Below are 26162 nucleotides of genomic sequence, written 5' to 3' on the forward strand. Positions count from 1 at the left end.
AACCCTGTCCTGGAGGACCCAGGCCAGTCGGGTTTTCAGGATAGCCCTAATGAATATGCATGGAGCTGATTTGCATGCCTGGCACCTCTATTATATGCAGATCTCTCTCATGCATATTCATTAGGGCTATCCTGAAAACCCGACTGGCCTAGAGTCCTCCAGGACAGGGTTGGGAACCAGTGCTCTAAACGACTCGTCCCCCAATCACTATAACATTACTTGTTAAAAATCACCCTAAAATTTAAAATCACATTCTGTATTTCAAATTAGCAAAACATTTAAATCACATTCTGTATTTCAAAAGACATATCTGTACTTCTAGCTAGTTAGAGGCTGCCCTTCTAGCACCTTAAAAATGTCCTCCAATGAGCGCTTCAGACACTGCAGAAATTCTTGTGCATTGCGGGTTGGGTATGAAGAGACAATGCAGCCCATCAAGTTGTCATGCATCCCATATGCCACCCCAAAACCATCGGTGACAACTGGTCCAAAGCCCCCAAATTGCACTGCTGGGCTGGTCAGTGTACTAGTGGAAAGAATATTGTGGTTTATCTGTGCATAAGCTTCGTCTTGGAACAGATCAGGTATGGAATGGCCAAGAGATGTAGCCAGATAACGCAGAGCAAACAGATGACGGTCAAATCCTTCTCCTACCACAGTAAAGACAGAAAAAATAAAAAAAAAACCCAGTTACTAGGGAAAATTAGGTACTTACTTTGATAATCTTCTTTCCAGTGAACATATGGGTAGTCAATCCCTGGTTGCAAGAGCCTAATTTACATTTTGCCGCTCCACCTCCCTTCACTCTGGGCCATCCTGCAAGTCTTCAGTTCGTATCAAAGCATATGGTCAGCCCTAGAGCAGAAACATAACAGGGAGAAGGGTACAGGGACACTCCAAGAAACCAAGTCTGTTCTCATATCAAAACATTTAACACGAAATAATAATTAATTATTTAACACATATGAGGTGGAACAAACAAGCTATCTACTTGGGTACAAACAATCCCAGAGCTCTGGATGATATTCCGTGATCCCTTTACAAAAGCAATGCTCTTCTCCATCCTGGACCTTGCTGGATAGAAACAAGATATTTTGCAGGATAGAAACAAGGTATCTTGCAATCAGGCATGTCTTTCCCATCCCCTTTTATAAAGCATATGCCCCCCTCTCCTTTCAATCAGTATTTTATACATACAGCATCCGCCCCCACCCCACCCCCTCTCTCTTTCCATCCAGTGCACCAAGAGCAGCACTTCCCCTTCTAAATCTCATGGCCACTCCAGCCTCTGCTGAAGCAGCAGCACTGGTAAAACAGCCTACCTCACTCTCCTGCGGAGCTGCAATTGCAGCCTTGGTCTACAGCTGCTGGTCACACCCCTTTGATGTCTTCTTCTGGGTAAGCATCAACAGTTGATCATACAAAGGCTATGAGTGCAGTCAATAGGAGAGTAAAGCAGCCTGCTTTGGCGCTGCTGCTCATGTAGAGAACCAGCAAAACGGCCATGATGGCGGTAGGAGGGAGATGGGAAAGTGCTGTTCCTGCTACTTGGCCGTCCTAACTTCCTCAGTGGGGTCTTCACAAGAGTTGCTTAGGCTAGAACTGCATCCAGAGAGAAAAAGGAAGGAGTTCTGCCTCAGACAAGCCCGAAACGCTGACAGCTTGTTTCTTCAGAATGCTCCCAATGGAGCTGGTGTGCACACGAACAGGGAGGGGAGAAATGCTGTTAGCCCCGCTCCTAGCTAAAACCTCCATGAAGCTCTTCAGGTTGCACTCGAGCCCATCCTGTATGAGATCCCCAAAGAACTATACATTTCGCATAATGAAGAAAATGAAATTTTTTAGGTGGTTCCTTTATTGGATATGGAAACAAAACTACTACACAGATGTCTCGGCTCGGAGCAGTAGTGAAATAACTTGTCTGCACTTCAGAAATGACCTGGGCGGTAACAAGCCAAACAATGAAATTGGGGGAGGGGGGGGGAGATAAAGAAATGTACATAAAGCAGCAGCTACAACTACCATGTTTCCCCGAAAATAAGACTGTCATATTAATTTTGGGCCCAAAAAAGGCACTAGGTCTTATTTTCGGGGATGTCTTATTTTTTTCATAAACAATGATCATCTCTCCCTTCCTCTCCTCCACCCCACTTCTTCCTATATCCTTTCTCTCCCCCACATGTGCATCTTTCCTCCCATCTCACCCATCCCCTTGTGCAGTATCTTTCTATCCCTCCCTCCCATCCCTTGTGCAGAACCCTTGAAGTTTCTATCCCTCCCTGCCTCCCATCCCCCCATGTAGCATCTTTCTATCCCCCCCGCTGCGCGCGCACCGCCAACCCAATCCCTCCCTCTCATCCGAACTGCGAGACCAAAATAAATACCTTATAACAAACTGGCAGTGTCGACAGCAATCTAGACAGGCTGCTTCGCCGTCTTCTATCGCCCAGGCGTTGCAGCAACGTGGCAGAGGAACGCCTGGAAGATAGAAGGCCGCGAAGCAGCCTGTCTAGATTGCTGCCGACACTGCCAGTTTGTTATAAGGTATTTATTTTGGTCTCACGGTTCAGATGGAAGGGAGAGGGGGGAAGCACTGCTGTTGCTACTGCCAGCGACTAGGGCTTATTTTTGGGGGTAGGGCTTATATTAAGACCTACCCCGAAAATCCTGCTAGAGCTTATTTTTGGAGAAACACGGTAGAAACACTTTACTAGGCAAACTAGATCAGTGTTTTTCAACCTTTTTTGGGCAAAGGCACACTTGTTTCATGAAAAAAATCACGAGGCACACCACCATTAGAAAATGTTAAAAAATTTAACTCTGTGCCTATATTGACTATATATAAAGTAATTCTCTTGAATAGGAATCAAATAAACACAAAAAGCATTTTATAATGCTGCCACCGCCAACAACACCGTTGGCGGCGGTGGCACTCAAGTGGCTAAAGAGCCGCAGTTTGCCGGCCTAGGGACAACACTGGAGGGTGGCCAGCTGTGCACCCCCTTGGGACGTAAACCCGGGGTGGGGCAGACGGCCCCCCCCTACCCTGGTATGCCACTATCTGTACCTCACTCCCTCCCTATGACCAAAAATTCTCCTTTCTTCTATTCCCCGTGTACACAACCATCACTTTCCCTCCCTTCCTCTCTCCAAAGTCCATGCCTTCTGTGTCCAAACACTCATTCCCTCCCCCACCTCAGCATCTCTTTCCTTCCCTTCCTCTCTCCCAAGTCCATTTCTTCTGTGTCCAAAAACGCATTCCCTCCCCCACCTCAGCATCTCTTTCCCTCCCGTCCTCTCTCCCAAGTCCATTTCTTCTGTGGTCCAAAAACGCATTCGCTCCCCCACCTCAGCATCTCTTTCCCTCCCGTCCTCTCTCCCAAGTCCATTTCTTCTGTGGTCCAAAAACGCATTTCCTCCCCCACCTCAGCATCTCTTTCCCTCCCTTCCTCTCTCCCAAGTCCATGCCTTCTGTGTCCAAAAACCCATTCCCTCCCCCACCTCAGCATCTCTTTCCCTCCCTTCCTCTCTCCCAAGTTCATGCCTTGTGTCCAAAACGCACTCCCTCCACCCTTTTGTGTTCCGTGTTTGCCTCCAAGCCCATCTTTGCAACTTTCTCAGCAAAACGAAGCTCAAGCCGCGAGGCTTGTCTTCTGCTTCCTGCCTGCCCTGCCGCGCACAAATAGCCGAACGGAAGTATTCTCCGACGTCAGCGCTGACATCGGAGGGCAGGCTTTGCTTAAGCCCTCCCTCCGACGTCAGCGCTGACATCGGGGAACACTTGCGATCGGCTATATGTTAGCTGCAGGGCAGGCAGGAACAGAAGACGAGCCTCGCGGCTCGAGATGTATTGAACTCCGCGGGTTCCCCGTCCAGCTCTCTCCCGTCCACGTGGGGCGGACCGCCCCTCTCCCTAGACTGGTGGTACTGCCCTGATGGCGGCCCTGACCGTACGGCACACCAGGCAACATCTCGCGGCACACTAGTGTGCCGCGGAACAGCGGTTGAAAAACACTGAACTAGATGAGCCATTCTAATCTTTACTGTTACAGTGCTGCACCTGAAAATACCTTTACACCAGCAATGGTTTATGCTATGATACGATACTACAATGTAATAAGAACAGCTGGTGAAGCAGTCATCCCAAAAATACTCAAGGAATTCTGCTGGATTTAAAGAGCACAAGCACTAGGAGAAATGGACTACCTTAGGATTAGCATACAGTCAGAGCAAATGAGGAAAAATTACCTGTTTTGGAAGATTTTAAATAAATAAGCAATGGATTTATCATTGTTCCTTTGACGTGTTCTTGTGGATTTACACAGTTTATTAAACGCCATAATACTTTGTAACACGATGAGTCTCATTTTCAAAGCACACACACACAAAGTGCCATAGATTTCAACCTTTTCTTTAGCTCTACCACACTAAACGGAGCAAATGTTTTCCATGGCACATTATAATTGAAATTATAAAACTGCATAAACAAAAAATTAAAATTTAAGAGTTGTTTATTTAACGTTCTTTAATCTATGTATGGGTATTTGTAACAGTGAAACTAAAGTAGATAGAATTGCTAATCAATGCGATGGATGTGCTTGTTTTTGAACGCATATTAACTCAAAATGTGGTTCAATAGTTAACAAGCAAACACGCATTTCATCATCCACCACCAGTAGTCGTTCTCTTTTTAATTTAACGGATTCAAATTTAGCACTATGGGCTCATGGGCACATAAGTACATATCAAACTAAGGACCTAGAGAAATTTCTGTCAGAGCTGAAAATCCAAGTTTGTAAAGGTAAGATGATCCAAACGGTAAGAAAGCCTTGATTGCTTTGTTGCTCAAGTTAGGATAACTACTGCATAAATTAAAAAAAAAAAAAAAATTACTTGTTAGTTTTCAAGGACCAAGCACGTCAAAGAATGATGGTTGTCTAGCTGCCTGGTATTCTGTGATTTTGTGATTGGATACTGAATTTTAAGAAAACACAATTATTTGTTAATGCCTTCATGTGCTATTTGCTGCTGAAGCCTTTCCGTCCTATACATGTTTTTATGGGATTTTATCTTTCCATCTTGTTGGATGAATTTGAAAAAAGGTTTTAATAATGATACTGTTAGTTAATGTTTTATTGTGTTTGTTCTATCGAAACATGTTTTAGTATTTTTAATATGAATGCTGTAATTTTGTAAACCGTATAGTTTTTATGCGGTATATAAATTTTTAAATAAATAAGTTGTATCCTTATGCTCATAACATTGACAGACTCTTGCGTTAAGTAATGTATATCTCATCTATTCTAGTGTATACTTATGAAAGGAATTTTTAAAAATAAAGTAAAATTCTGGAATGTCTCGTGGCACACTCTTCAGGGTACACCATTGTGCCGTGGCACACAGTTTTGAAAGTCACTGGTCTAAGTGCTTTGAAAATGAGCCTCTACTGCCATAGATTTCTATGACACTTTGTGTGTCCAAGTGCTTTGAAAATGAGCCTCTATAGCTCTAAGAAAGGCTCTAATTTACAAAGATGGCAATGCTTGATAAATGCTCAGGGTTTTTTTTCCCATTACTTTATCACTTACCCATTGCAGCTTTCTTTGTGAGCTGATTGTGGTAGTTGGAAGATTGATTGATCATCTTCTGAAGTTCAGCCACACTGTGTTTGGCAGTTTCACTAACAAAAGCCTCTGCACACTTCTTACTGTAAACGGATACTGGCCGAATTGTTTCCGTGCGCCCGTGCTTGAATGCGGCAGTACTGCATGACTCGTAGGTGGGCACTATCCGGTTGTACTGCCTCAAAAAGGCAATTTGAAAGGAGAGTTGGGCAGCAGCGTCTGGACTGATTTTCTGCTTCTTGAAAAACTCTTTGCCTCCTTTATCGAACTCCAGAGATTCTATGGTCAAAGACTTCACAGTTTTATCAAATCTTTCTTTGGCCTCGGCAATCCCAGCCTGCAAGACGCTATCCAGGTGAAAACGAAGCCTCTGCACTGCCTTGGAAGAGTCCACGGGTGCAGGGCTGCTCTGTGGTGTAACGGCAGGGTTTTCTGTGCTATCCCGGAACACCTCATTCTGGAACCTTAAGACAGCAACTCCATCGCCCCACGAGTGTTCAAAATTAATTCCTGCCGTGCCGTCGGCAGCCAAGATGAGGCTCAATGATTTATCAAACCAACGATTCAGGCCAGTGCCATGCAACATATTGTGTGACAAGTGAGCACGATCTTTAATCACAATATCATCCAAACACAGACAGAAGACGGCAGAGTCCACTTTCTTTAGGGCTTCCTCGTTTCCGTTTTCAAGCAGCTTCCATCGAAGCGCTGCCCAAGTGTTCCTCTCTTCACTGGTCAGATAGCCAAGCGGGAATTCTGGGACAGGACTGCTGTCTGAAAGAATATATTTTAGGTGTGCTTGTATTTCTGAAGGTTTCACCGCGTTTCCATCTTTGTCAAGAACATCGAACACATAAAAGTTCCCATTTCTGAGCACTAGCAAGTGCTTGGCCTGCTCATCTGTAACAAGTTCATCTCGGTCAAGTTTGGGCAAACGAGTAGAATTGAAAAGTCTGAAGTACTGCGACATATCCAGGGGATAAGCATCGACCATGTAAGCGGCATACCATGAGAGAAAGGAAGGCACAAATTTGACCAAATTCTTAAAACCCTGCGTGTCACTCCTGGCTGGATTGAGATGGAAAATCTCTGGTGCCAGATAACCAGCTCGCAGTGTCTTTAAGAATCGCATCGAAGACACTATCATATTAGTAGCTCTGATTAGTTGATCATTATATTCAGGCTTTGGATCAGGGGTGAAAGACATGAACGGATTAAAATTTAGCACTATGGGCTCACGGGCACATAAGTACATATCAAACCAAGGACCTAGGAAAATGCAGAAAATAGAACAGATTAATCATGGAAGTATCACAGGTAAAGAGAGATACATACATATAATCACAGAATGACTTGCCAAAAGGGGCCGAACACCACCCTTTATACTTTTTTTTGGAAGGTTTATTTTTTGGTTTGGCCAAAACTGAATCTGTGGCCAACATTAGCCACTTGGTTTTGGCCAAACTGGCTCTACTAGCCCAAATTTATGCTAGGTCCCTGCAAGGCCCCACTCCACCTCCTGGACCATATTTGTAAGCTCCTCGGGCTTACCTCAAATCCTGGTGGCCTAGTCAGAGGCAGGAATAATGCCAAGTCACTTCTGCCTATACCTTCACCGTTAAAAGGCTGCCATAACCTTCAGCAGCAGTCTTGCAAGATTGGCTGCTGTGACCCTCAGTGGCATTCTGCAATCAGAGCCAGTATAGGAAGCAAAACAAGCTCAAGAGAAGAGCAGTCCTGGGTTCTAAAACTTCTTGATTTGTGTCTAAGTTTTCCATGCCTGATTCTTAAGATGCAAAGATGTGATGGCACCTCCTGAAACAGCACATTTTGAAGTACTGCATCTGAAATGGGCAGACTAGATGGGAAAGACTGAAAAGGTTAGGACTCTTCAGCTTGGAAAAGAGACGGCTGAGGTGATATGATTGCAGTGTACAAAATTCTGAGTGGAGTAGAACAGGTACAAGTGGATCGATTTTTCACTCTGTCAAAAATTACAAAGACTATGGAACACTCGAAGTTAAAGGCAAATACTTTTAAAGCCAATAGGAAGAAATATTATTTTTCACTCAGAGAATAGTTAAGCTCCAGAATACATTGCCAGAGGCTGTGGTAAGAGCAGATAGCGTAGCAGATTTTAAGAAAGATTTGGACAGTTTCTTGGAGGAAAAGTCCATAGTCTGTTATTGAGCAAGACATTGGGGAAGCCACTGCTTGCCCTGGATCAATGTTGCTACTTCTTGGGTTTTGGCCAGGTACTAGGGACCTGGATTGGCCACCGTGAGAACAGGCTACTGGGCTTCATGGACCATTGGCTATGACCCAGTAAGGCTATTCTTATGTTCTTTGGGTACTCTCATTTCCTCTGGTTCCATACAATACACCCAGTGTCACCAGTTGGATCTTTTGATTTGTCTTTCATTCTGGGATAATTATAGGTTAATTTCCATTGCTTTGGTAGTTTTCCTAGTTCAAGCAAAGCTGAAATCCTAAATGGTTAAAATACAAAACTGAATTATTTTAATAGCTGTGAGTTGCTCCTGAACCCGCTGGGTCCACAGTCAAAATGGCTGCTGCGACTTCCCATGGCAGCTATTTTGAGACTGGAACTGGCATAGGCAGAAGTAATTCACAGTTGGGATTGCTTCTGCACCAAAGAGGTAACTAGATCACCAGGGCTTCAAAGGCAGGCCTGGGGAGGGCAGAGTTAGTGAGAGGGATGGACGGACTTTCGTAAAGGGTGAATTTCAGCTGATTTGGTTTCAGTCACCCTCTAAACTGGAGATAACTAAATCCAGTATATGGCCAGCTAAATGGGTGGGGTTTTGGATATATTCAGGTTGATTCAGGCATAAATCCTGAATCAACAAAACAAATTTGATGGCCAGGAAGTTTGATAAATTATCTTTATACAATCACCCAGGAAGCAGAAGAAACAAGAAGTCTTGTTTGCAGTGTCTAACTACTGTCTTTCCCCCCCAAATAAGACAGGGTCTTATAGTAATTTGTGCTCCAAAAAACACACTAGGTCTTATTTTCGGGGAATGTCTTATTTTTTTCCATGTACAACAATCATCTCTCCTTTCCTCTCCTCCACCCCAATTCTTCCTCTTTCCTTTCTCTCCCTCTTGTGCATCATCTTTCTCCACCTCTCACCCATCCCCTTGTGCAGCAGCTCCGAGGCCTCCAAAAAGAGCAGCAGCTCTCTGAACAGCCCTTCCCTCTGAGTCTTTCTTCATGTGATTGAAGCAGAGAAGGCCCCAGAAGGGAAAGCTGCGAAGCAGCCCATTCAGAGCTGCTGCTGCTGCCGCCGCCACTGATTTGGAGGCTTCAGTTGGAGGTATATCAGGCTCACTGTGGGTCGGTGGGGTTCCGCTGCACAGAGGGATGAGAGGGATAGAAAGACGCTGCAGAGGAAAGGGCCGTTCAGAGTGCTGCCACTCTTTTTGGAGGTCTCGGGAGCTGTGCACAAGGGGGATGGGTGAGAGGCAAGGAAAGATGCTGCACATGGGGGGAGGGGAGAAGAAAGGAAGGAGGGAGAATTGGGGTGGGAGAGATGATTGGCAAATCAGGCAGCACTAGAGTCGGGGAGTGTCAGGGTGGCTTCAGGGGTCAATCTTAAGTAGGGCTTATATTAGGTACATCTTTAAAATCATACTAGGGCTTATTTTCAGGGTAGGTCTTATTTTGGGGGAAACATGGTACCAAGAAAGTATATGTTCCTTTTCTAATCACTTTGCATTTAGCTCAGGTCTCAGAAAAAGTGAATTCAAGTTTTAGATGTCTATGAGGATCATTTTCAAAGTACTTAGACACACATAGTACCTCAGGCTTCTATATGGATTTACCTGAGATATAACTAGTATGCTTATTCTGTTTGTCCTCGGCAACCAGTTGCTTATGAAGTTGCTTTCCAATGCCCTTTTCAAAGTTGCGTGCTAGCTGTTCAGTTTTCCTAAAATGATCACAAGATCCAATTACAGTAATGGTTCCACATATCTATTTCTTGTATTAATTTTTATACAGAAATGCAAGAGAAGAAAAGGTTCATAAGAAATGTTCCGCCACCATAAGGCCGTTTGTAAACCCCCTAGAATTACATATAGGCAATATATAAACCTGTTATAAAAGGTATTTTGTATTGCTGTACCTGTATTGCTCTTCATTTAACAGAGGTCTTTGGGCATTGAGGTACCTTCTCATAGTATCTTCTAGTTTGGGAATGGGTAATCTGAAACCAAAAAATCAATTAAGCTTCACTATACAAAATATAACTGGCTGCATCAACATTCCGCATTCTAGTGTCAAGCTGGTTAATGAAAGAATTGAATTGCTTTTGCTGAACACTATCCTGGAGTTTATAAGACAGACGTATAACTACCTGGAATACTGCGTCCAGCACTGGTCGCCGTACTTGAAGGAGGACACGGTACTACTCGAAAGGGTCCAGAGAAGAGCGACTAAAATGGTTAAGGGGCTGGAGGAGCTGCCGTACAACGAGAGATTAGAGAAACTGGGCCTCTTCTCCCTTGAAAAGAGGAGACTGAGAGGGGACATGATCGAAACATTCAAGCTAATGTAGATAAGAACAGGTTGTTCACCCTCTCCAAGGTAGAGAGAACAAGAGGGCACTCTCTAAAGTTAAAAGGGGATAGATTCCATACAAACGTATGGAAATTCTTCTTCACCCAGGGAGTGGTAGAAAACTGGAATGCTCTTCCGGAGGCTGTTATAGGGGAAAACACCCTCCAGGGATTCATGACAAAGTTAAACAAGTTCCTGCTGAACCAGAACGTACGCAGGTAAAGCACACTTACTTACCATAACAGGTGTTATCCAGGGACAGCAGGCAGCTATTCTCACATATGGGTGACGTCATTGACGGAGCCCGGATGCGAATGCCTTACAAGCAGACTTGCTTGAAGAAACTCGAAGTTTCGAGTCGCCCGCACCGCGCATGCGCGAGTGCCTTCCCACCCAGCGCAGGGCGCGTCTCCTCAGTTCAGATAGCTAGCAGAGAAGCCAACCAGGGGAGGTGGGTGGGTTGTGAGAATAGCTGCCTGCTGTCCCTGGATAACACCTGTTACAGTAAGTAACTGTGCTTTATCCCAGGACAAGCAGGCAGGTATTCTCACATATGGGTGACCTCCAAGCTAACCAGAATGGGATGGTGGGAGTGTTGGCAATTTAGGAGAATAAATTTTGTAATACTGTTTGGCCAAATTGTCCATCCCGTCTAGAGAAAATATCCAGATAATAGTGAGAAGTGAAGGTATGAACCGAGGACCAAGTAGCAGCTCTACAAATTTCCTCAATAGGAGTAGATCTGAGGAAAGCTACTGAAGCTGCCATAGCTCTGACCTTATGGGCTGTGACTTTACTGTGAAGGGATAATCCAGCCTGGGCACAGCAGAAAGAGATTATGTTCTTATGAGATACAAGCCGCTATCCAGTTGGAGATGGTACGCTTAGAAATAGGATGGCCCGACTTATTTGGATCGAAGGAAACAAAAAGTTGAGGAGCAGTTCTGTGTGGTTTGGTGCGTTCCAAGTAGAAGGCCAAAGCATGTTTACAGTCCAGAGTATAAAGAGCTGATTCTCCAGGGTGAGAATGAGGCTTTGGAAAAAACACTGGAAGAACAATGGATTGGTTGAGATGAAATTCCGAGACCACTTTAGGTAGGAATTTAGGATGAGTACGAAGAACTACTTTGTCATGATGAAACATCGTGAATGGTGGGTCAGCAACTAAAGCTTGCATCTCACTGACTCTTCGAGCAGAAGTGAGGGCAATGAGAAACACCACTTTCCAAGTGAGATACTTCAGATGAGCCTTATCAATTGATTCAAATGGAGGCTTCATTAGTTGAGTAAGGACAACATTGAGGTCCCAAACCACAGGAGGCGGTTTGAGAGGAGGTTTGACATTGAAGAGTCCTTTCATGAATTTGGAAACCATTGGATGAGAATGGTTTCCCTTCAATAGGCTGATGGAAAGCCGCAATTACACTTAGATGGACTCGGATGATGAGAAAAAACACCACGTAGAAAATCTAGTCCACTTTTGGTGATAGCATTGTCTAGTGGTAGGCTTCCTAGAAGCTTCTAAAACATCTCTTACAGATTGAGAAAACTGAAGAGGGGTTATGTTGAAAGGCACCAAGCTGTCAGGTGTAGAGACTGCAGGTTGGGATGAAGCAGAGATCCTTGACTCTATGTAAGCAGAGAAGGAAAAACTGGTAGAAGGTATGGCTCCCTGCTGCTAAGTTGAAGTAGAAGGGAGTACCAAGGTTGTCTTGGCCACCGAGGAGCAATTAGAATCATGGTGGCATGATCATTCTTCAACTTGACCAGTCTTGAGAATGAGAGGGAATGGAGGGAATGCATAGAGGAAAAGATTCGACCATTCCAGAAGAAAAGCATCTGCCTCGAGGCGATGAGGAGAGTATATCCTGGAGCAGAACTGAGGCAGTTTGTAGTTGTGGGGAGCTGCAAAGAGGTCTATCTGAGGCGTTCCCCATTGTGAAAAAATGTGATGAAGAGGGGCGGAATGGAGTGTCCATTCGTGAGGTTGCAGGAGACGACTCAAGTTGTCCGCCAAGTAATTCTTCGCCCCTTGAATGTAGACAGCTTTGAGGAAGGTGTTGTGGCGGATTGCCCAGTCCCAAACTTTCAGAGCTTCTTGACAAAGGGAGGCAGATACCATCCCTCCCTGTTTGTTGACGTAATACATGGTGACTTGGTTGTGTGTCCGAATGAGGACTACCCGGTCGTGAAGAAGATGTTGAAAAGTGTTGAGAGCCTTGAAAATCCCTCTGAGTTCCAACAGATTGATGTGACATTGACGATACGTACTAGTCCAGTGGCCTTGTGTACGGAGACCATCGAGATGAGTGCCCCAAGCCTAGGTCGAAGAGTCTGTCGTGAGAACCTTCTGATGAGGGGGTGTTTGAAAAAGCAAGCCTCTGGAAAGATTGGAAGAGAGCATCCACCAATGGAGAAACTTCTTCAATGAAAGAGTGACTGAAATGTGTCGAGAGGGAGGATCACAAACTTGCGTCCATTGAGATGCCAGGATCCACTGAGGAATTCTGAGGTGAAGTCTGGCAAAAGGAGTAACGTGTATTGTAGAGGCCATGTGACCTAGAAGTACCATCAAGTGTCTCGCTGAGATGGAAGAGCGGGAAGACATTGTTTGACAGAGTAGAAGAAGAGCTTCCAGTCGTTGTTGTGGAAGGAATGCCTTGAGTTGGACAGTGTCCAGAACAGCTCTAATGAATTGTAGAGTCTGTGAGGGTTGAAGCTGAGATTTGGGAAAATTGATCTCGAATCCCAAACTTTGTAGGAACCAGGTAGTCTGACAGGTCGCTACAATAACCCCTTGAGATGTGGAGTCTTTGATGAGCCAGTAGTCGAGGTAGGGAAACACCTGAAGACCATGATTCCTTAGAGCTGCTGCTACCACTACCAGGCACTTGGTGAACACTCTGGGAGACGAGGCCAGGCCAAATGGTAGTATTCTGTATTGATAGTGCAGATTCCCCACCCGAAATCTGAGGTACTGACGGGGGAGGCTAGGTGAATAGGGATACGAGTGTACGCCTTCTTGAGATCCAGAGAGCATAAACAGTTGTTCTGCTCGAGAAGGGGTTAAAAGGATGCCAGGGACAACATTCTTTGACTAGAAATTTGTTGAGAGCCCTGAGATCCAGAATGGGTCGCAGATCACCCGTCTTCTTCGGAACAAGGAAGTAATGGGAGTAAAAACCCCTGTTCTGCTGTTCCAAGGGAACTGGTTCGATGGCATGGAGATGAAGCAGAGCTTGAGCTTCCTGAAGAAGGGCGGTCTGGGAAGGATTGGAAGGATACTCTCTTGGAGGAAGCTCTGGTGGAACCTGAATGAAATGAAGAGAGTATCCTTCCCTGATGATGGTAAGGACCCAGAGGTCGGATGTAATTAACGTCCATCGGTGGTAAAAATGATGGAGACGACCTCCTATAGGGGGAAAATGAGACAGAGACAGAACAGTGGAGGTTATGCTCTGTTGTAAACAGTCAAAAAGGCTGAGAAGCCTTAGGTGCAGAACATTGAGGTTTCTGTTGCTTCTGAGGTTGCTACTTCTTAAGAGGAGGGCGAGTATAAGGAGCCGGCTTCAGTCCGGAGCAAAACATCATTGATAGATAAGAGTAGGGCGTGCAGGTTTGGCAGGAGCTGGCTTTGGCTTAGGTCTGACAATAGAAGTGAAGGATTTTTCATGGTCAGACAATTTCTTGGTGGCTGCCTCGATAGATTCATCAAAGAGGTCATTGCCCTCACAAGGAAGATTAGGGTCCATGTCAATGGTACAAAGAAAGGCAAGACAACGCATAGCTACAGAGCAAGCAGCTGCTCGGGCAGACAACTTGAAGGCATCATAAGATGACTGGAGGAGATGCAAACGGAGTTGAGACAAAGAAGCAAGGACTTCTTGAAATTCAAAGTGCATTTGAGTATCCAAATAATTCAAGAACTTTGGTGGTAAAGAAATAAGGAATTCAAAATAAGTAATGAATTGAAAATTATAGTTGAGGACTTTAGAGGACATCATAGCATTTTGATAGATGCGACGTTCAAATTTGTCCATAGTTTCCCTTCCCTTCCAGGAGGAACGGTGGCATAAACTTTGGAAGGATGGGACCTCTTTAAGGAGGACTCGACAAGCAGGGATTGATAAGATAACTGTGAGTTGTCAAACCCTTTGCAATGCACAGTTTTATACCTAGAGTCCAATTTGCCTGGAACAGCTGGTATGGAAAAAGGTGTTTCCATGCATCGACCAAAAGTCTGATTCAAAAGCTTATGAAGAGGAAGCTTAAGTGACTCCGCCGGAGGTTGAGGGAGATGCATGACTTTGAAATACTAGTATTTAGAGCCAGTGTCTAATTGAAGATCCAAGTCTACAGCCATCTGACGAAGGAAAGATGAGAAAGATAGCTGATCTGCCAATGCTTTGCCTCGAGAAGGACTCGAGGACATCGAGGCAGCTTGGGTCGAAGATGAAGCCTCGGCAGGAAAAAAGGCATCGAAGGAACATGGTGACTTGGACAAGGCAATCGAAACCGGGATATCCTCGAGGTCCGGCATTGGAGACCTCAAACGAGGAGTCGGTGGGCTAGTCGAAGTTGGAGTAGATCGAGGCTTAGTTGAAGAGGGTCGTTCTTTAGAAGAAGAACTATGCCTGGAAGGATGCCTCGATGAAGGCTGCCTGGAAGCAGATCTCGAGGATTGAGGAGACTTTGCCTCGGAGACGGAAGCAGCCGATGCTATCAAAGAATGGATATGACTGGAGGCTGTAGATCAAAGCTCCAGAGGCTTGATGGAGGAACCTCGATGCACTCCCAAAGACTCTGCTCCTTGTATAGAGTGTGAGGAATCCTGCCGAGGCACTCGCAAAGAATCTGCTCCTTGTTTCACGTGCTTGGATACCAGACCAGACACTCGCAGAGACTCTGCTCCCTGCAAAGTGTGTAAGCTCAGACTGAGGGAAAGGAAGCGGCTCGACCTCGGAGTCTGTTGAATGCCCAGGCTGGATAAGAGGAAGCAGTCTGGGTCCCATATTTGTAAGGAACTAAATAAAATGCTTCTCTAACATGGTCTGAAAAGAAGCCGGCAAGGATGGAGCCGCGTCTGAAACCGGACCACCTGCTTTGACTGGAGGTTCCTTCGAGGTAGTGTGAGTGTGCTTCGACCTGGGAGTCTTAGGCACTTTAATCACTACCGGTGGAACCGACTGCTGAGCTATCTGACCTGAGGAAACAGGGGAAAATACAGCAGAAGTCGTCAAAGAAAGAGCCGCTGCAAACGACGAAGGTCTGATGAGGCTCGAGGTGGAAGCAGTAGGAACCTCGGTAGGAGTCGAGGCGGAGGACGCATTTGAAGTCGAGGGATCATTAGAAGATTCCATCTCGAAGAGCTTGTCCACCAAAATACAACGACAATTGAAAGCACGAGGCTGAAGCGTTTGGCAAGGCAGGCACAACCTAGGATGATAATTCGGCCCAAGGCACTTAAGGCAGCGACGGTGTGGGTCCGTAAGAGAGATCACGCGCTGACACTTCATGAAGCCCGTGGCAGGCCGGGACATAGAAGGAAAAATAGTCGCCGCAAGATCGAAGCCCTCGGGCTATGGCCGATTGGCCTGTCCTGAGAAACAGACGGAAGAGGAAAAAAAATTTTTTTTTTTAAACTGAAAATGAAAGAAATAAAATAAGAACAGCGATTTGTGAGGAAAAAAACAAACCGCGGTTGAGAGAAGACACAAAGTGAATGAAGCTAAACGCGAGCTAAACGCAGAAAGTAAAAGACTGACTTCTCGGCTCCGCGGAAAACTGAGAACTGAGGAGATACGCCCTACGCTAGGCGGGAAGGCATTCGCGCATGTGCGGTGCGGGCAACTCGAAACTTCGAGTTTCTTCAAGCAAGTCTGCTTGTGAGGCGTCCGCATCCGGACTCCGTCGATGACGTCACCCATATGTGAGAAAACCTGCCTGCTTGTCCTGGGATAAAGCTAGTCTCAGTTAGGGCACTGGTCTTTGACCTAAGGGCCGCTGCGAGAGCAGACTTCTGGGCACAATGGACCACTGGTCTGACCCAGCAGCGGCAATTCTTATGTTCTTATAATTGTTTCTACCATTTTGCCCGGCACAAAGTGAGGCTTACCGGTCTGTAATTTCCCAGATCTCCCCTGGAGCCCTTTTTAAAAAATTGGTGTAACATTGGCCACCCTCCAATCTTCAGGTACTACAGACGATTTTAGCAACAGGTTACAGATCACTAACAGCAGGCCTTGTTTTTGGGACTTCCTATGTAGTCATTTTGGGCACAGAATGCAACTGCCTAATTAATTTCTGTTGCCTCCTGTTATGACCATATTTCTCTGGTTTTAATACAACTACACTGGCTTCCCATTTTATGGTGGAATACATCTTAAAATCATGACAAGACTCATCTATGTATTGCTGCCATCCCTTAAGATCTACACACCACCATGAGCCATAAGGTAAATAGATATAAATGCCTGTTTTATGCTTCTTCATTCAGGTATATTAGATTGGAAGACTATAGAGACTCCCTTCTTATTGCTGCAGGCCTGCATCGACAGAATACACTGCCTCTGAATTTAGGCAGAGTTAGTCACTACAAGCTACCTCTAGGACAGGGGTGTCAAACTCAATCATATAAGGGGCCGAAATCTAAAACACAGGCTAAATCAAGGGCCGAATTTTCTATTAAGACACTTAGTCTTAATAGAAGTATAGATCCTTCCTTGCCCTGAGACACCTGTGGTGCGGGTCAGGCACTTTGGTGGAGTGCCCTGCTCCAATCTAGCTTTTACACTAGGACTGGGTCCTTCTGCTTAAAAATGGGTAGAGGCAGCATGGGGAGGAGCTTGGAGCACCACTTGGACCGGGGCTGCATAGTCAGGCACTTAGATGCGACAAAGTCACCGAGGAACACATAAAATGGCCAGGCGGGACAGATTTGGCCCAAGGACCTTGTGTTTGACATGTGTGCTCTAGGAAATCTCTTAAGATAGTGTGAACTCAGCCTACTGAACTAGATGAGGCTGTGACCCAGGGTCCTTTGACTGCTCCTGGTCCTATAGCTTAAGCCAGCCCTTCTCTCTACCCCACCCCCATCTTGCTGGTCTAGCAACACGCCCTCACTCCCTTGCAGTGCTATAAAGCACAGTTACTTACCGTAACAGGTGTTATCCAGGGACAGCAGGCAGATATTCTCTACATGTGGGCGATGTCACCGACGGAGCCCCCTAGCGGACGTTTTCGCAAGCAGACTTGCTCGAAGACCTTCAGGCTTGCGATTGGTCTGCGCATGCGCATGTGCCCCTCCCGCCCTGCCTAGGGCATGCGTCTCCTCAGCGTGTCCTCAGTTCATATTACAAGCAAAGAAGCCAACCACGGGGAGGTGGGTGGGTTGCGAGAATATCTGCCTGCTGTTCCTGGATAACACCTGTTACGGTAAGTAACTACTTTATCCCAGGACAAGCAGGCAGTATATTCTCTACATGTGGGAGACCTCCAAGCTAACTGAAAAGGGGATGGAGGGAGAGTTGGCAAGTTCAGGAGAAAAGATTTCGCAAAACGGACTGGCCGAAATGGCCATCACACCTGGAGAAAGCATCCAGACAGTAATGCGAGGTGAACGTATGAACCGAGAACCAAGTGGCAGCTTTACAGATTTCCTCGATAGGAGTAGAGCAGAGGAAAGCAACAGACGCCGCCATCGCTAGGACCTTGTGGCCTGTGACTCTACCCGACAGGGAGAGACCAGCCTAAGCATAACAAAAAGAGATACAAGTGGCCAACCAGTTAGAAATGGTCCACTTAGAAACAGAGCAACCCAAGCGATTAGGATCGAAAGAGAGGAACAGCTGGGGAGCAGAGGTCTAGTGAGCACAGCCAGTCCCCCTCATCCAAAAGGGGATACAATGTGGGAAGGGTGAGCATTCTGAATCGTTCCCGGACCAGAAACTTGTTCAGAGCACGGAGGTCCAGGATCGGACGTAGATCCCCCGTCTTTTTGGGTACCAAAAAGTACCGGGAATAAAATCCGGAGTTCCACTGTTCCGGGGGAATCTCCTCGACCGCCCGAAGGCAAAGCAGGGCCTGAGCTTCCTGCAAAAGGAGAGGGAGCTGAGACCGAGCAGAAGGAAACTCTCTTGGAGGCATGTCCGGGGGTACACGACTGAAGTGGAGGGAGTACCCCTCCCGGATGAGAGACAACACCCAATTGTCGGTGGTAAGACTCTCCCACTGGGCATAGAAATGATGGAGATAACCCCCGATGGGGAAAGGGGAAGACTCCAGAAAGGAAGCCCGCAAGCTCGGAATGGAATTGTCAAAAGGACGGCCCGGTCTTCGCCGGGGCCGGTGGCTGAGTCTTAGATTGACGTGGCTGCTGCTGCAGGGGCCTTTTGGCAGGGGGCCTCGAGACAGCAGGAGTAGACTTTTGCGGGTACCTCCGGAGAGGAATTTTATATTGGCGAGCCGGAGGAGCTTTCGGCTTAAGTTTCACCAGAGACGTGGTCTGAGAGGCGCTTAGTGGCAGCTTCGATGGAATCATCAAAGAGCTCATGACCCACACACGGGACATTGGCAAGGCGATCCTGCAGATTCAGATCCATGTCCACAATCCGGAGCCAAGCGAGGCGACGCATGGTGATGGCAAAGGCTGTAACTCTTGAGGACAATTCAAAGGCGTCGTAAGAGGCCTGGAACATATACAGGCGGAGTTGGGAGAGGGTCTCCTCGAGGAGACGAAACTCCCGACGCCGAGGTTCTGGAACGACCTCCCAGAAATGAAGAAGTTGTACTTAGGGACATGGTTCGCCATCATCGAATTCTGATAAAGACGGTGTCCAAATTTGTCCATCGTGCGGCCCTCCCTGCCCAGAGGGACAGCAACGTAAACCCTCGTGGGGTTTGATTTCTTCAAAGAAGACTCAGCCACCAAGGATTGGTGGGAAAGCTGAGAACCCTCAAACCCTTTCACAGGGACAGTCCGGTAACGGGACTCCCACTAAAGGAATAGCCGTAACATACGGTGTTTCCAGGTTCCAGAGAAATGTCTGCCGGAGAACCTGATGCAATGGGAGGCGAAACACCTCACGAGGGGTATTGTCAACTCCCAATTCCGCCAGGTATTCCTGAGTAAAGCAGGAGTCGGATTGAAGATACGTAAAAGGGAAGCGACCAGTGAGAGAGGAGGTGGGGCCGTTGGATGATGGGGATAGGAAGGGAGTGATTAAGGAGGATAAAGAGGTAGCTGAGAGGTTGAACACGTTCTTCTCGTCGGTTTTCACGAGAGAAGACACATCTAATATACCGGACTCAGAGGAGCTCATGAGTGGGGAACAGGCTGAAAAATTAGAACACATAGAGGTAAGTAAGGAGGATGTCCTCAAACAGATAGACAGGTTAAAATGCGGCAAATCGCCGGGCCCGGACGGGATCCACCCAAGGGTTCTGAAAGAACTAAGACAAGAAATAGCGGGCACAATCCAGCATGTTTGCAACCTATCCTTGAAAACTGGAGAGGTACCAGAGGACTGGAAATTGGCGAATGTCACACCTATCTTCAAGAAGGGATCGAGGGGTGACCCCGGAAACTACAGGCCGGTGAGCCTGACTTCAATTATAGGGAAGATGGTGGAAGCTATGATCAAGGACGGTATTTGCGAGCACATCGAGAGATATGGCCTACTGAGAACAAGCCAGCATGGATTCTGTAAGGGAAGGTCATGCTTAACGAACCTTCTGTACTTCTTTGAGGGAATAAGCAGTCGGGTGGACAATGGGGAACCTATAGACATCATTTACCTTGATTTTCAAAAGGCTTTCGACAAGGTGCCACATGAAAGGCTGCTTAGGAAGCTGTGGAACCACGGGGTGGGAGGGGATGTGCACAGATGGATCGAGCACTGGTTGTCGGGTAGACTGCAGAGGGTTGGAGTAAAGGGACAATACTCTGACTGGCGGGGAGTCACGAGCGGTGTGCCACAGGGATCAGTGCTGGGGCCGTTACTCTTCAACATATTTATCAATGACCTGGAAAAGGAGGCAAAGTGCGAGGTTTAAAATTTGCAGACGATACCAAACTGTGCGGCAGAGTTAGGTCCAGGGAGGAGTGTGAGGACCTACAAAGGGACCTGGACAAGCTGGAAGACTAGGCAAACAAATGGCAAATGCGATTTAACGTGGAAAAATGCAAGGTCATGCATATAGGGAAAAAGAACCCGTTGTTCGACTACAAATTGGGGGGGGCATCGTTGGGAGACAGCAGTCTTGAGAGAGACTTGGGTGTGCTGGTGGATGCATCACTGAAGCCATCTGCACAGTGCGCAGCAGCCTCGAAAAAAGCCAACAGGATGCTGGGCATCATAAAGAGGGGCATAACAACCAGGACGCGGGAAGTCATCATGCCATTGTATCGAGCGATGGTGCGTCCGCATCTGGAATACTGCGTTCAATATTGGTCGCCGTACCTCAAGAAGGACATGGCGGTCCAAAGAGAGTCCAAAGGAGAGCAACGAAACTGGTAAGAGGGCTGGAACACTGCCCATACGCCGAGAGGTTGGATAGGCTGGGGCTCTTCTCTCTGGAAAAGAGGCGGCTCAGGGGAGATATGATAGAGACCTTCAAGATCATGAGGGGCATAGAGAGGGTGGATAGGGACAGATTCTTCAGGCTGAAGGGGTCAACAGGCACGAGGGGGCATTCGGAGAAACTGAAGGGAGATAGGTTCAGAACAAATGCAAGGAAGTTTTTTTTCACCCAAAGGGTCGTGGACACTTGGAATGCGCTACCAGAGGAAGTGATAAGGCAGAGTATGGTACAAGGGTTCAAACAGGGATTGGACGGATTCCTGAGGGATAGGGGGATCGTGGGATACTGAGAGAGGTTCTGGGATGTAACACAGGTATAGAAAGCTAACCAGGAAATAAGTATAGAAATCCAACCAGGTCGTGGATGTGCAAGACCGGAGGGTTAGGACTTCGATGGGAAGATAGGACTCAATGGGAAACCAAGGTGGCAAGGGGGCCCCTTCTGGTGACTCAGACAGGCCGTGACCTGTTCGGGCCGCCGCGGGAGCGGACTGCTGGGCGGGATGGACCTATGGTCTGACCCGGCGGAGGCACTGCTTATGTTCTTATGTTCTTAAGATCTAGGTTCAGAGCTCTGCCCATGTCAGAGATGAAACGAGAAAAGGAGGAGGTCCGAGACGAAGACTCTTCCTCCGGGGGAGACTCCGACCGAGATTGGAGCGCAGCCGAGAATGAGGGAGAAACCTCCCTGGAATAGTAAGCCGGGGCCTCAGAGTCCCGTGAACGGGAGACTGAAGAGGTTCAACTAAGGCGTGTCGGGGGCGTCGAGGAACGGCCCCGCGCCAGGTGAATCGGGGAAGACCCCGGAGTCCGAGGAAACCGCTGGGGAAGCCTCGGGGAAGACGGGGTATCGGTAAAATCCCCACCCGGCTTCGAAGGATGCCCCTGAGAAGCCGGTAAGCGCCTCGAAGGGGAACGGACACTAGAGTCCAATTTGAGGACAAGTGTGTGTCGAGAGGGTCTCGAGGTCGGAGACCTGCCCCGACAGGGCGGAGAAGACCGGGGCTTCTTAGAAGAGGCGAGTCTCGCCGCAGTAGCAGGAGAAAATTTGGCCCCCGGTCTGGACCCCCGGAAAGTCACCAGGAACTCAGGGGAGGAAGACCTGCTCGAGGGGATCCTATGGGTCTTACAAGGAAGGCCTCGAGGGACGAGAGGACGCTCAGGCTGGTCAGACCGCGACTGGGTCGAGACCGAGGTCAAAGGCGTCGAGGTTAGGACTAGTTGGCTGACCACCGAGGAAAACTGCGTGGTAATAATAGCCTTAAGCATGTCTTCGAACATAGGCACCGAGACCAAAGGTAGTTGGGTCAGAGGTGCAGCAGTGCGCTCCTTTGTGGGCAACCTCAAAGAAGAGTATTCCCTACTTGAGGAGGCACGCTTAGAGTGATGTTTCGAAGACGCCGACGAGGCGGCACTGAGATGAGACTCTGAGGAAGGCTTCTGAGGAGAAAAGTGGAGACTTACCCGAGGCCGGAGCCTTCAAGGCCGATGGGGACTTCGAGGCCGAGCTCGAGGCCTGTCCCGCAGGATCCATGGGGCCAAAGAGTTGGAGAATCTTGGCCACCCTCCGACGAAGAGCTTGTGGTTGCAAGGTCGCACAATGGGGACATGACTCAGCGCAGTGCTCTGCACCCAGGCACTCCACACACCAACGATGAGGATCGGTGATGGAGAAAATCCAGTTGCATTTAGTGCAGTTTTTAAAGCTGGAAAGAGGCCGGGACATAAGAAAAAGAAAGCCGCGGCACTGCGAGGCTAGGCGGCCAGAGGAAGACCGGGAACCTGGTAAAAAATACACAAACAGAAAAAAATGAAAATAAAGAAATTAAGACGCGAGCACAGCGACTCAAAGGAAACAAACCAAATAAGCCGCGGTGCAAGAAGGACAAAGAGAACGTGCGAAGTAAGGGAGCAGTGCTTCTGGCTCCGCAGAAAACATTGAACTGAGGACACGCTGAGGAGACGCATGTCCTAGGCAGGGAGGGAGGGGCGGGAGCGCGCGCATGCGCAGGCCAATCGCAAGCCTGAAGGTCTTCGAGCAAGTCTGCTTGTGAAAACGTCCGCTAGGGGGCTCCGTCGGTGACGTCACCCACATGTATAGAATATGCTGCCTGCTTGCCCTGGGATAAAGTTTATGTCAATGGACAACAGCATGATAAGAGTGCCTTTGGCCAGCTCTCAGGTCTTCCTACTAACTCCTCTGATGCAAATTCCTATGGGTGGGACATGGCAGAGGGAAGATCCTATCATGCTGCTACCACTGGAGACCGACATAAGTTTGATAGGACCGCAAGGGATTGAGAGAGATGAAGGAGTAGTTCCAGACCTGCGGGGAGGAGAACTGCGAGACTGGACAGGGGGAAGGGGCGCCGCCATTCCTTGAGCCGGCCAATCCACACTTCCATTTCCACAAGAGCAACAGCATGTTCTTGAGCTCAAGGTCGAGAGTCCAGTGCAAGATCCAAGAGAGTGGAACTTTTGCAGAGCCTAATTCTCCACTAATTAACTTTTTATCAATTCACTACCCAGGCCGCCAGCCCCCAAGGTTATCTTTCCCCTCACAGAAAGGCGTTACCTACATTGGAAAATTAGGAAGATCTCTTCGCTTCAAAACTACAGAGCTCTGGAATAATTTCCCTGCCCAGCTGCGCAACCTGGGCTCTTTCCAACTATTCCGAAGACACCTGAAAACTTGGGCTATTTAAAAAAAAAAAAAAAAAAAAAATGTAAATTTCTGCCTCCCCCTACCAGCAACTCCCACTGTACTTCCCTTTTAATTTTTGTAAACCGTGTGGAGCTCTATGTTTATAGAGAATTTCCTGTATATCAGCTTAAGGTTTAGTTTAGGAATCTGTGAAGAAAAAAGTACAGCCCAGCCCAGCCCCCTCCCCCTTTCCTCCTCGTGCCAGCTCAGTCCCCCCTCCCCCACACACACACTTCTCCTTCCTCCTCCTCCTCCTTGTGCGGTGCCCTTTCACCCACATCTTGGGGGCGAGCCCACTCACAGCATTTCCAGTCCAGAACTTCCTCCAGCGCCTCCTCTCACCTAGGAAGGCTCGGCTGAAAGTGCATCGTGGGCACCACGCTCTTGTGCAGATACTCGGAGTCCGCCCGACTGCTGCTGCACCTGCTCAACAGAGGACAGGCACATTTCTGCCGGGAAGACACTCGCAACAGCTGCGCCATGACGAACACCAGCCTAAACTTAGCACACACCCCTCCTCCTCGCGCAAAGTTTAGCCGTGCCGCACACGTAGCTACTGCGCATGTACAGGGACGAGCCAACCGGCAGAAAGCAGCAACTGCGCGAGCGCATCGACAGCCGGCTACGACGCCTGCGCGAGAGACTTCCAGCTGGCGGAAGTGTCCGTTGCGCACGGGCGTCGCCTTCTTCGCCTGCCACGTCTCCTCGTCATAGTGATGCGATAGCCAATGAAGTCCGGCCGCAACTCGCTTCGGGTGTTTTGCAATTCCGGGAAGGGGGGGGGTCGAGTGTGCTGCGTCAAGGGGCGAAACTCCTTAGCTTTTTTTTTTTTAATCCCCTCAGGACAACCAAAATGTGAAGATTAACCCAGTTCACAGGCGCACAGTTGGATTTATTTAATTTTCTAATGCCCTCACAGCACCAAAGTGGCAACAGCAATAAGTTAATTACCCCCACTTCCATAAAAAGTTTACTAAATCAATCCCCAAATATGAGCAACTTATCAGGGCCAGCTGAAAGGGTTATGATGTCCTGAACCAACTTCAATGGCAGCACCCCTCCCTCCCCCCCCCCAAAAAAAAAAGTAAGTTTTCCATTCTCAAAGCCACTAGTCCATCATTGCTAACGTGACCATTTATTTTTTTCATCAAAAGGGGACATCTATTAATTGTCAATCCCGTCCCCAATCCCACCCTAGTCCCGCCCCCAATTTCTTCCATTCATTTTTCATGTACACATTATATCTTATTAATTCATAATGGTAACCATAAAATTTTTTAAAACTACAAAGCACACTATACGCAGAGAAAATGTTAATTATCATTTATATTTGGGGAGATTTTCAATGATGTCAAGGCAAATGACTTTCAAATATGCAATGTCACCTCAGTAACTAAAGAAAAATAGACAAGTATAGTGCAAAATATAGACAGCAGATATAAATTCTCAAAACTGACACGTTTTGATCACTAAATTAAAAATAAAATCATTTTTCCTACCTTTGTTGTCTTGTGATTTCATGAGTCTGGCTGCGTTTCCTTCTGTCTGTGTATCTTTTCTTTTGTTTCTTTCTTTCTGCACTCAGGCCCAACAATTGTCCCTTTCTATTCCCTCCCTTCTTCCTTCCCATGTCCTTAGTGCCCCCAGTGCCTCCATCCTGTGTCCTTAGTGCCCCTAGTGCCTCCATCCTGTGTCCTTAGTGCCCCCAGTGCCTCCATCCTGTTCTTAGTGCCCCTTCTTATGTCTTTAGTGCCCCCAGTGCCTCCTTCCCATGTCTTTAGTGCCCCCAGTGCCTCCTTCCCATGTCCTTAGTGCCCCTTCCTGTCCTTAGTGCTCCCAGTACTTCCTTCCCATGTCCTTAGTGCCCCCAGTGCCTCTTTCCCATGTCTTTAGTGCCCCCGGTGCCTCCTTCCCAAGTCCTTAGTGCCCCTTCCCATGTCTTTAGTGCCCCCAGTGCCTCCTTCCCAAGCCTTTAGTGCCCCCAGTGTCTCTTTCCCAAGTCCTTAGTGCCCCTTCCCATGTCTTTAGTGCCCCCAGTGCCTCCTTCCCATGTCTTTAGTGCCCCCAGTGCCTCTTTCCCAAGTCCTTAGTGCCCCTTCCCATGTCTTTAGTGCCCCCAGTGCCTCCTTCCCATGTCTTTATTACCCCCAGTGCCTCCTTCCCAAGTCCTTAGTGCCCCTTCCCATGTCTTTAGTGCCCCCAGTGCCTCCTTCCCATGTCTTTATTGCCCCCAGTGCCTCCTTCCTATGTCCCTCTCACTGCCTTCCACACTTTGTCCCACCCCCAAGCCAGCCTGCCTGCCTGTCTACCTCTCTCCCTCCCTCCCTGGCCAAAGCCAGGCTGCCTGCCTGTCTACCTCTCTCCCTCCCTGGCCAAAGCCTGCCTGCTTGCCTGCCTACCTATCTCCTTCCCTCCCTGCCACAAAAAAAAGCCTCCCCTTCTTTCCCCCTGTCTGATGCTCTTACTGTCCTGCCGCTACAGCTGCTAAACTGACAGGAAGTCTTCTTTCCGACGTCAATTCTGACGTCGGAGAGGACGTTCTGTGCCAGCCAGGCAGCGATTGGCTGGCCCAGAACGTCCTCTCCGACGTCAGAATTGATGTCAGAAAGAAGACTTCCTGTCGGGTTTAGCAGCTGTAGCAGCAGGGCAGTAAGAGCAGCAGACAGGGGG

At 47.8% G+C, this 26162-nt stretch overlaps 1 protein-coding gene across 2 annotated transcripts; it reads right to left on the reverse strand.

Annotated features, from left to right (window-relative positions):
• Positions 1-235: 235 nt before the first annotated feature.
• Positions 236-24190, reverse strand: CPT2 (carnitine palmitoyltransferase 2). Of its 2 annotated transcripts, none has more exons than XM_033917271.1 (5): positions 23835-24190; positions 9775-9855; positions 9473-9579; positions 5589-6893; positions 236-650 (listed from the first exon to the last, which is right to left on the reverse strand). In XM_033917271.1, exons 1-5 carry the CDS (start codon positions 23972-23974, stop codon positions 319-321), a joined length of 1965 nt encoding a protein of 654 aa, XP_033773162.1. In that variant the 5' UTR covers positions 23975-24190; the 3' UTR covers positions 236-318. The 2 variants fall into 2 exon arrangements, with proteins under 2 accessions (XP_033773162.1, XP_033773163.1); XM_033917272.1 differs by having other exon boundaries at positions 23794-23976.
• Positions 24191-26162: the final 1972 nt, after the last annotated feature.

Source organism: Geotrypetes seraphini, chromosome 12 (genome assembly GCF_902459505.1).
Source record: "Geotrypetes seraphini chromosome 12, aGeoSer1.1, whole genome shotgun sequence".
Classification (NCBI taxonomy): Eukaryota; Metazoa; Chordata; class Amphibia; order Gymnophiona; family Dermophiidae; genus Geotrypetes; species Geotrypetes seraphini.

Bases quoted from the DNA above. Each gene is read 5' to 3' on its own strand.
- CPT2 (XM_033917271.1), bottom strand. From the start codon at position 23,974: ATGGCGCAGCTGTTGCGAGTGTCTTCCCGGCAGAAATGTGCCTGTCCT. The intron at 9,580-9,774 runs GTACAGCAATAC...TGATCATTTTAG, and splicing joins TTAAATGAAGAGCAATACAG to GAAAACTGAACAGCTAGCAC. The intron at 651-5,588 runs GTAAGTGATAAA...TTACTGTGGTAG, and splicing joins CACAAAGAAAGCTGCAATGG to GAGAAGGATTTGACCGTCAT.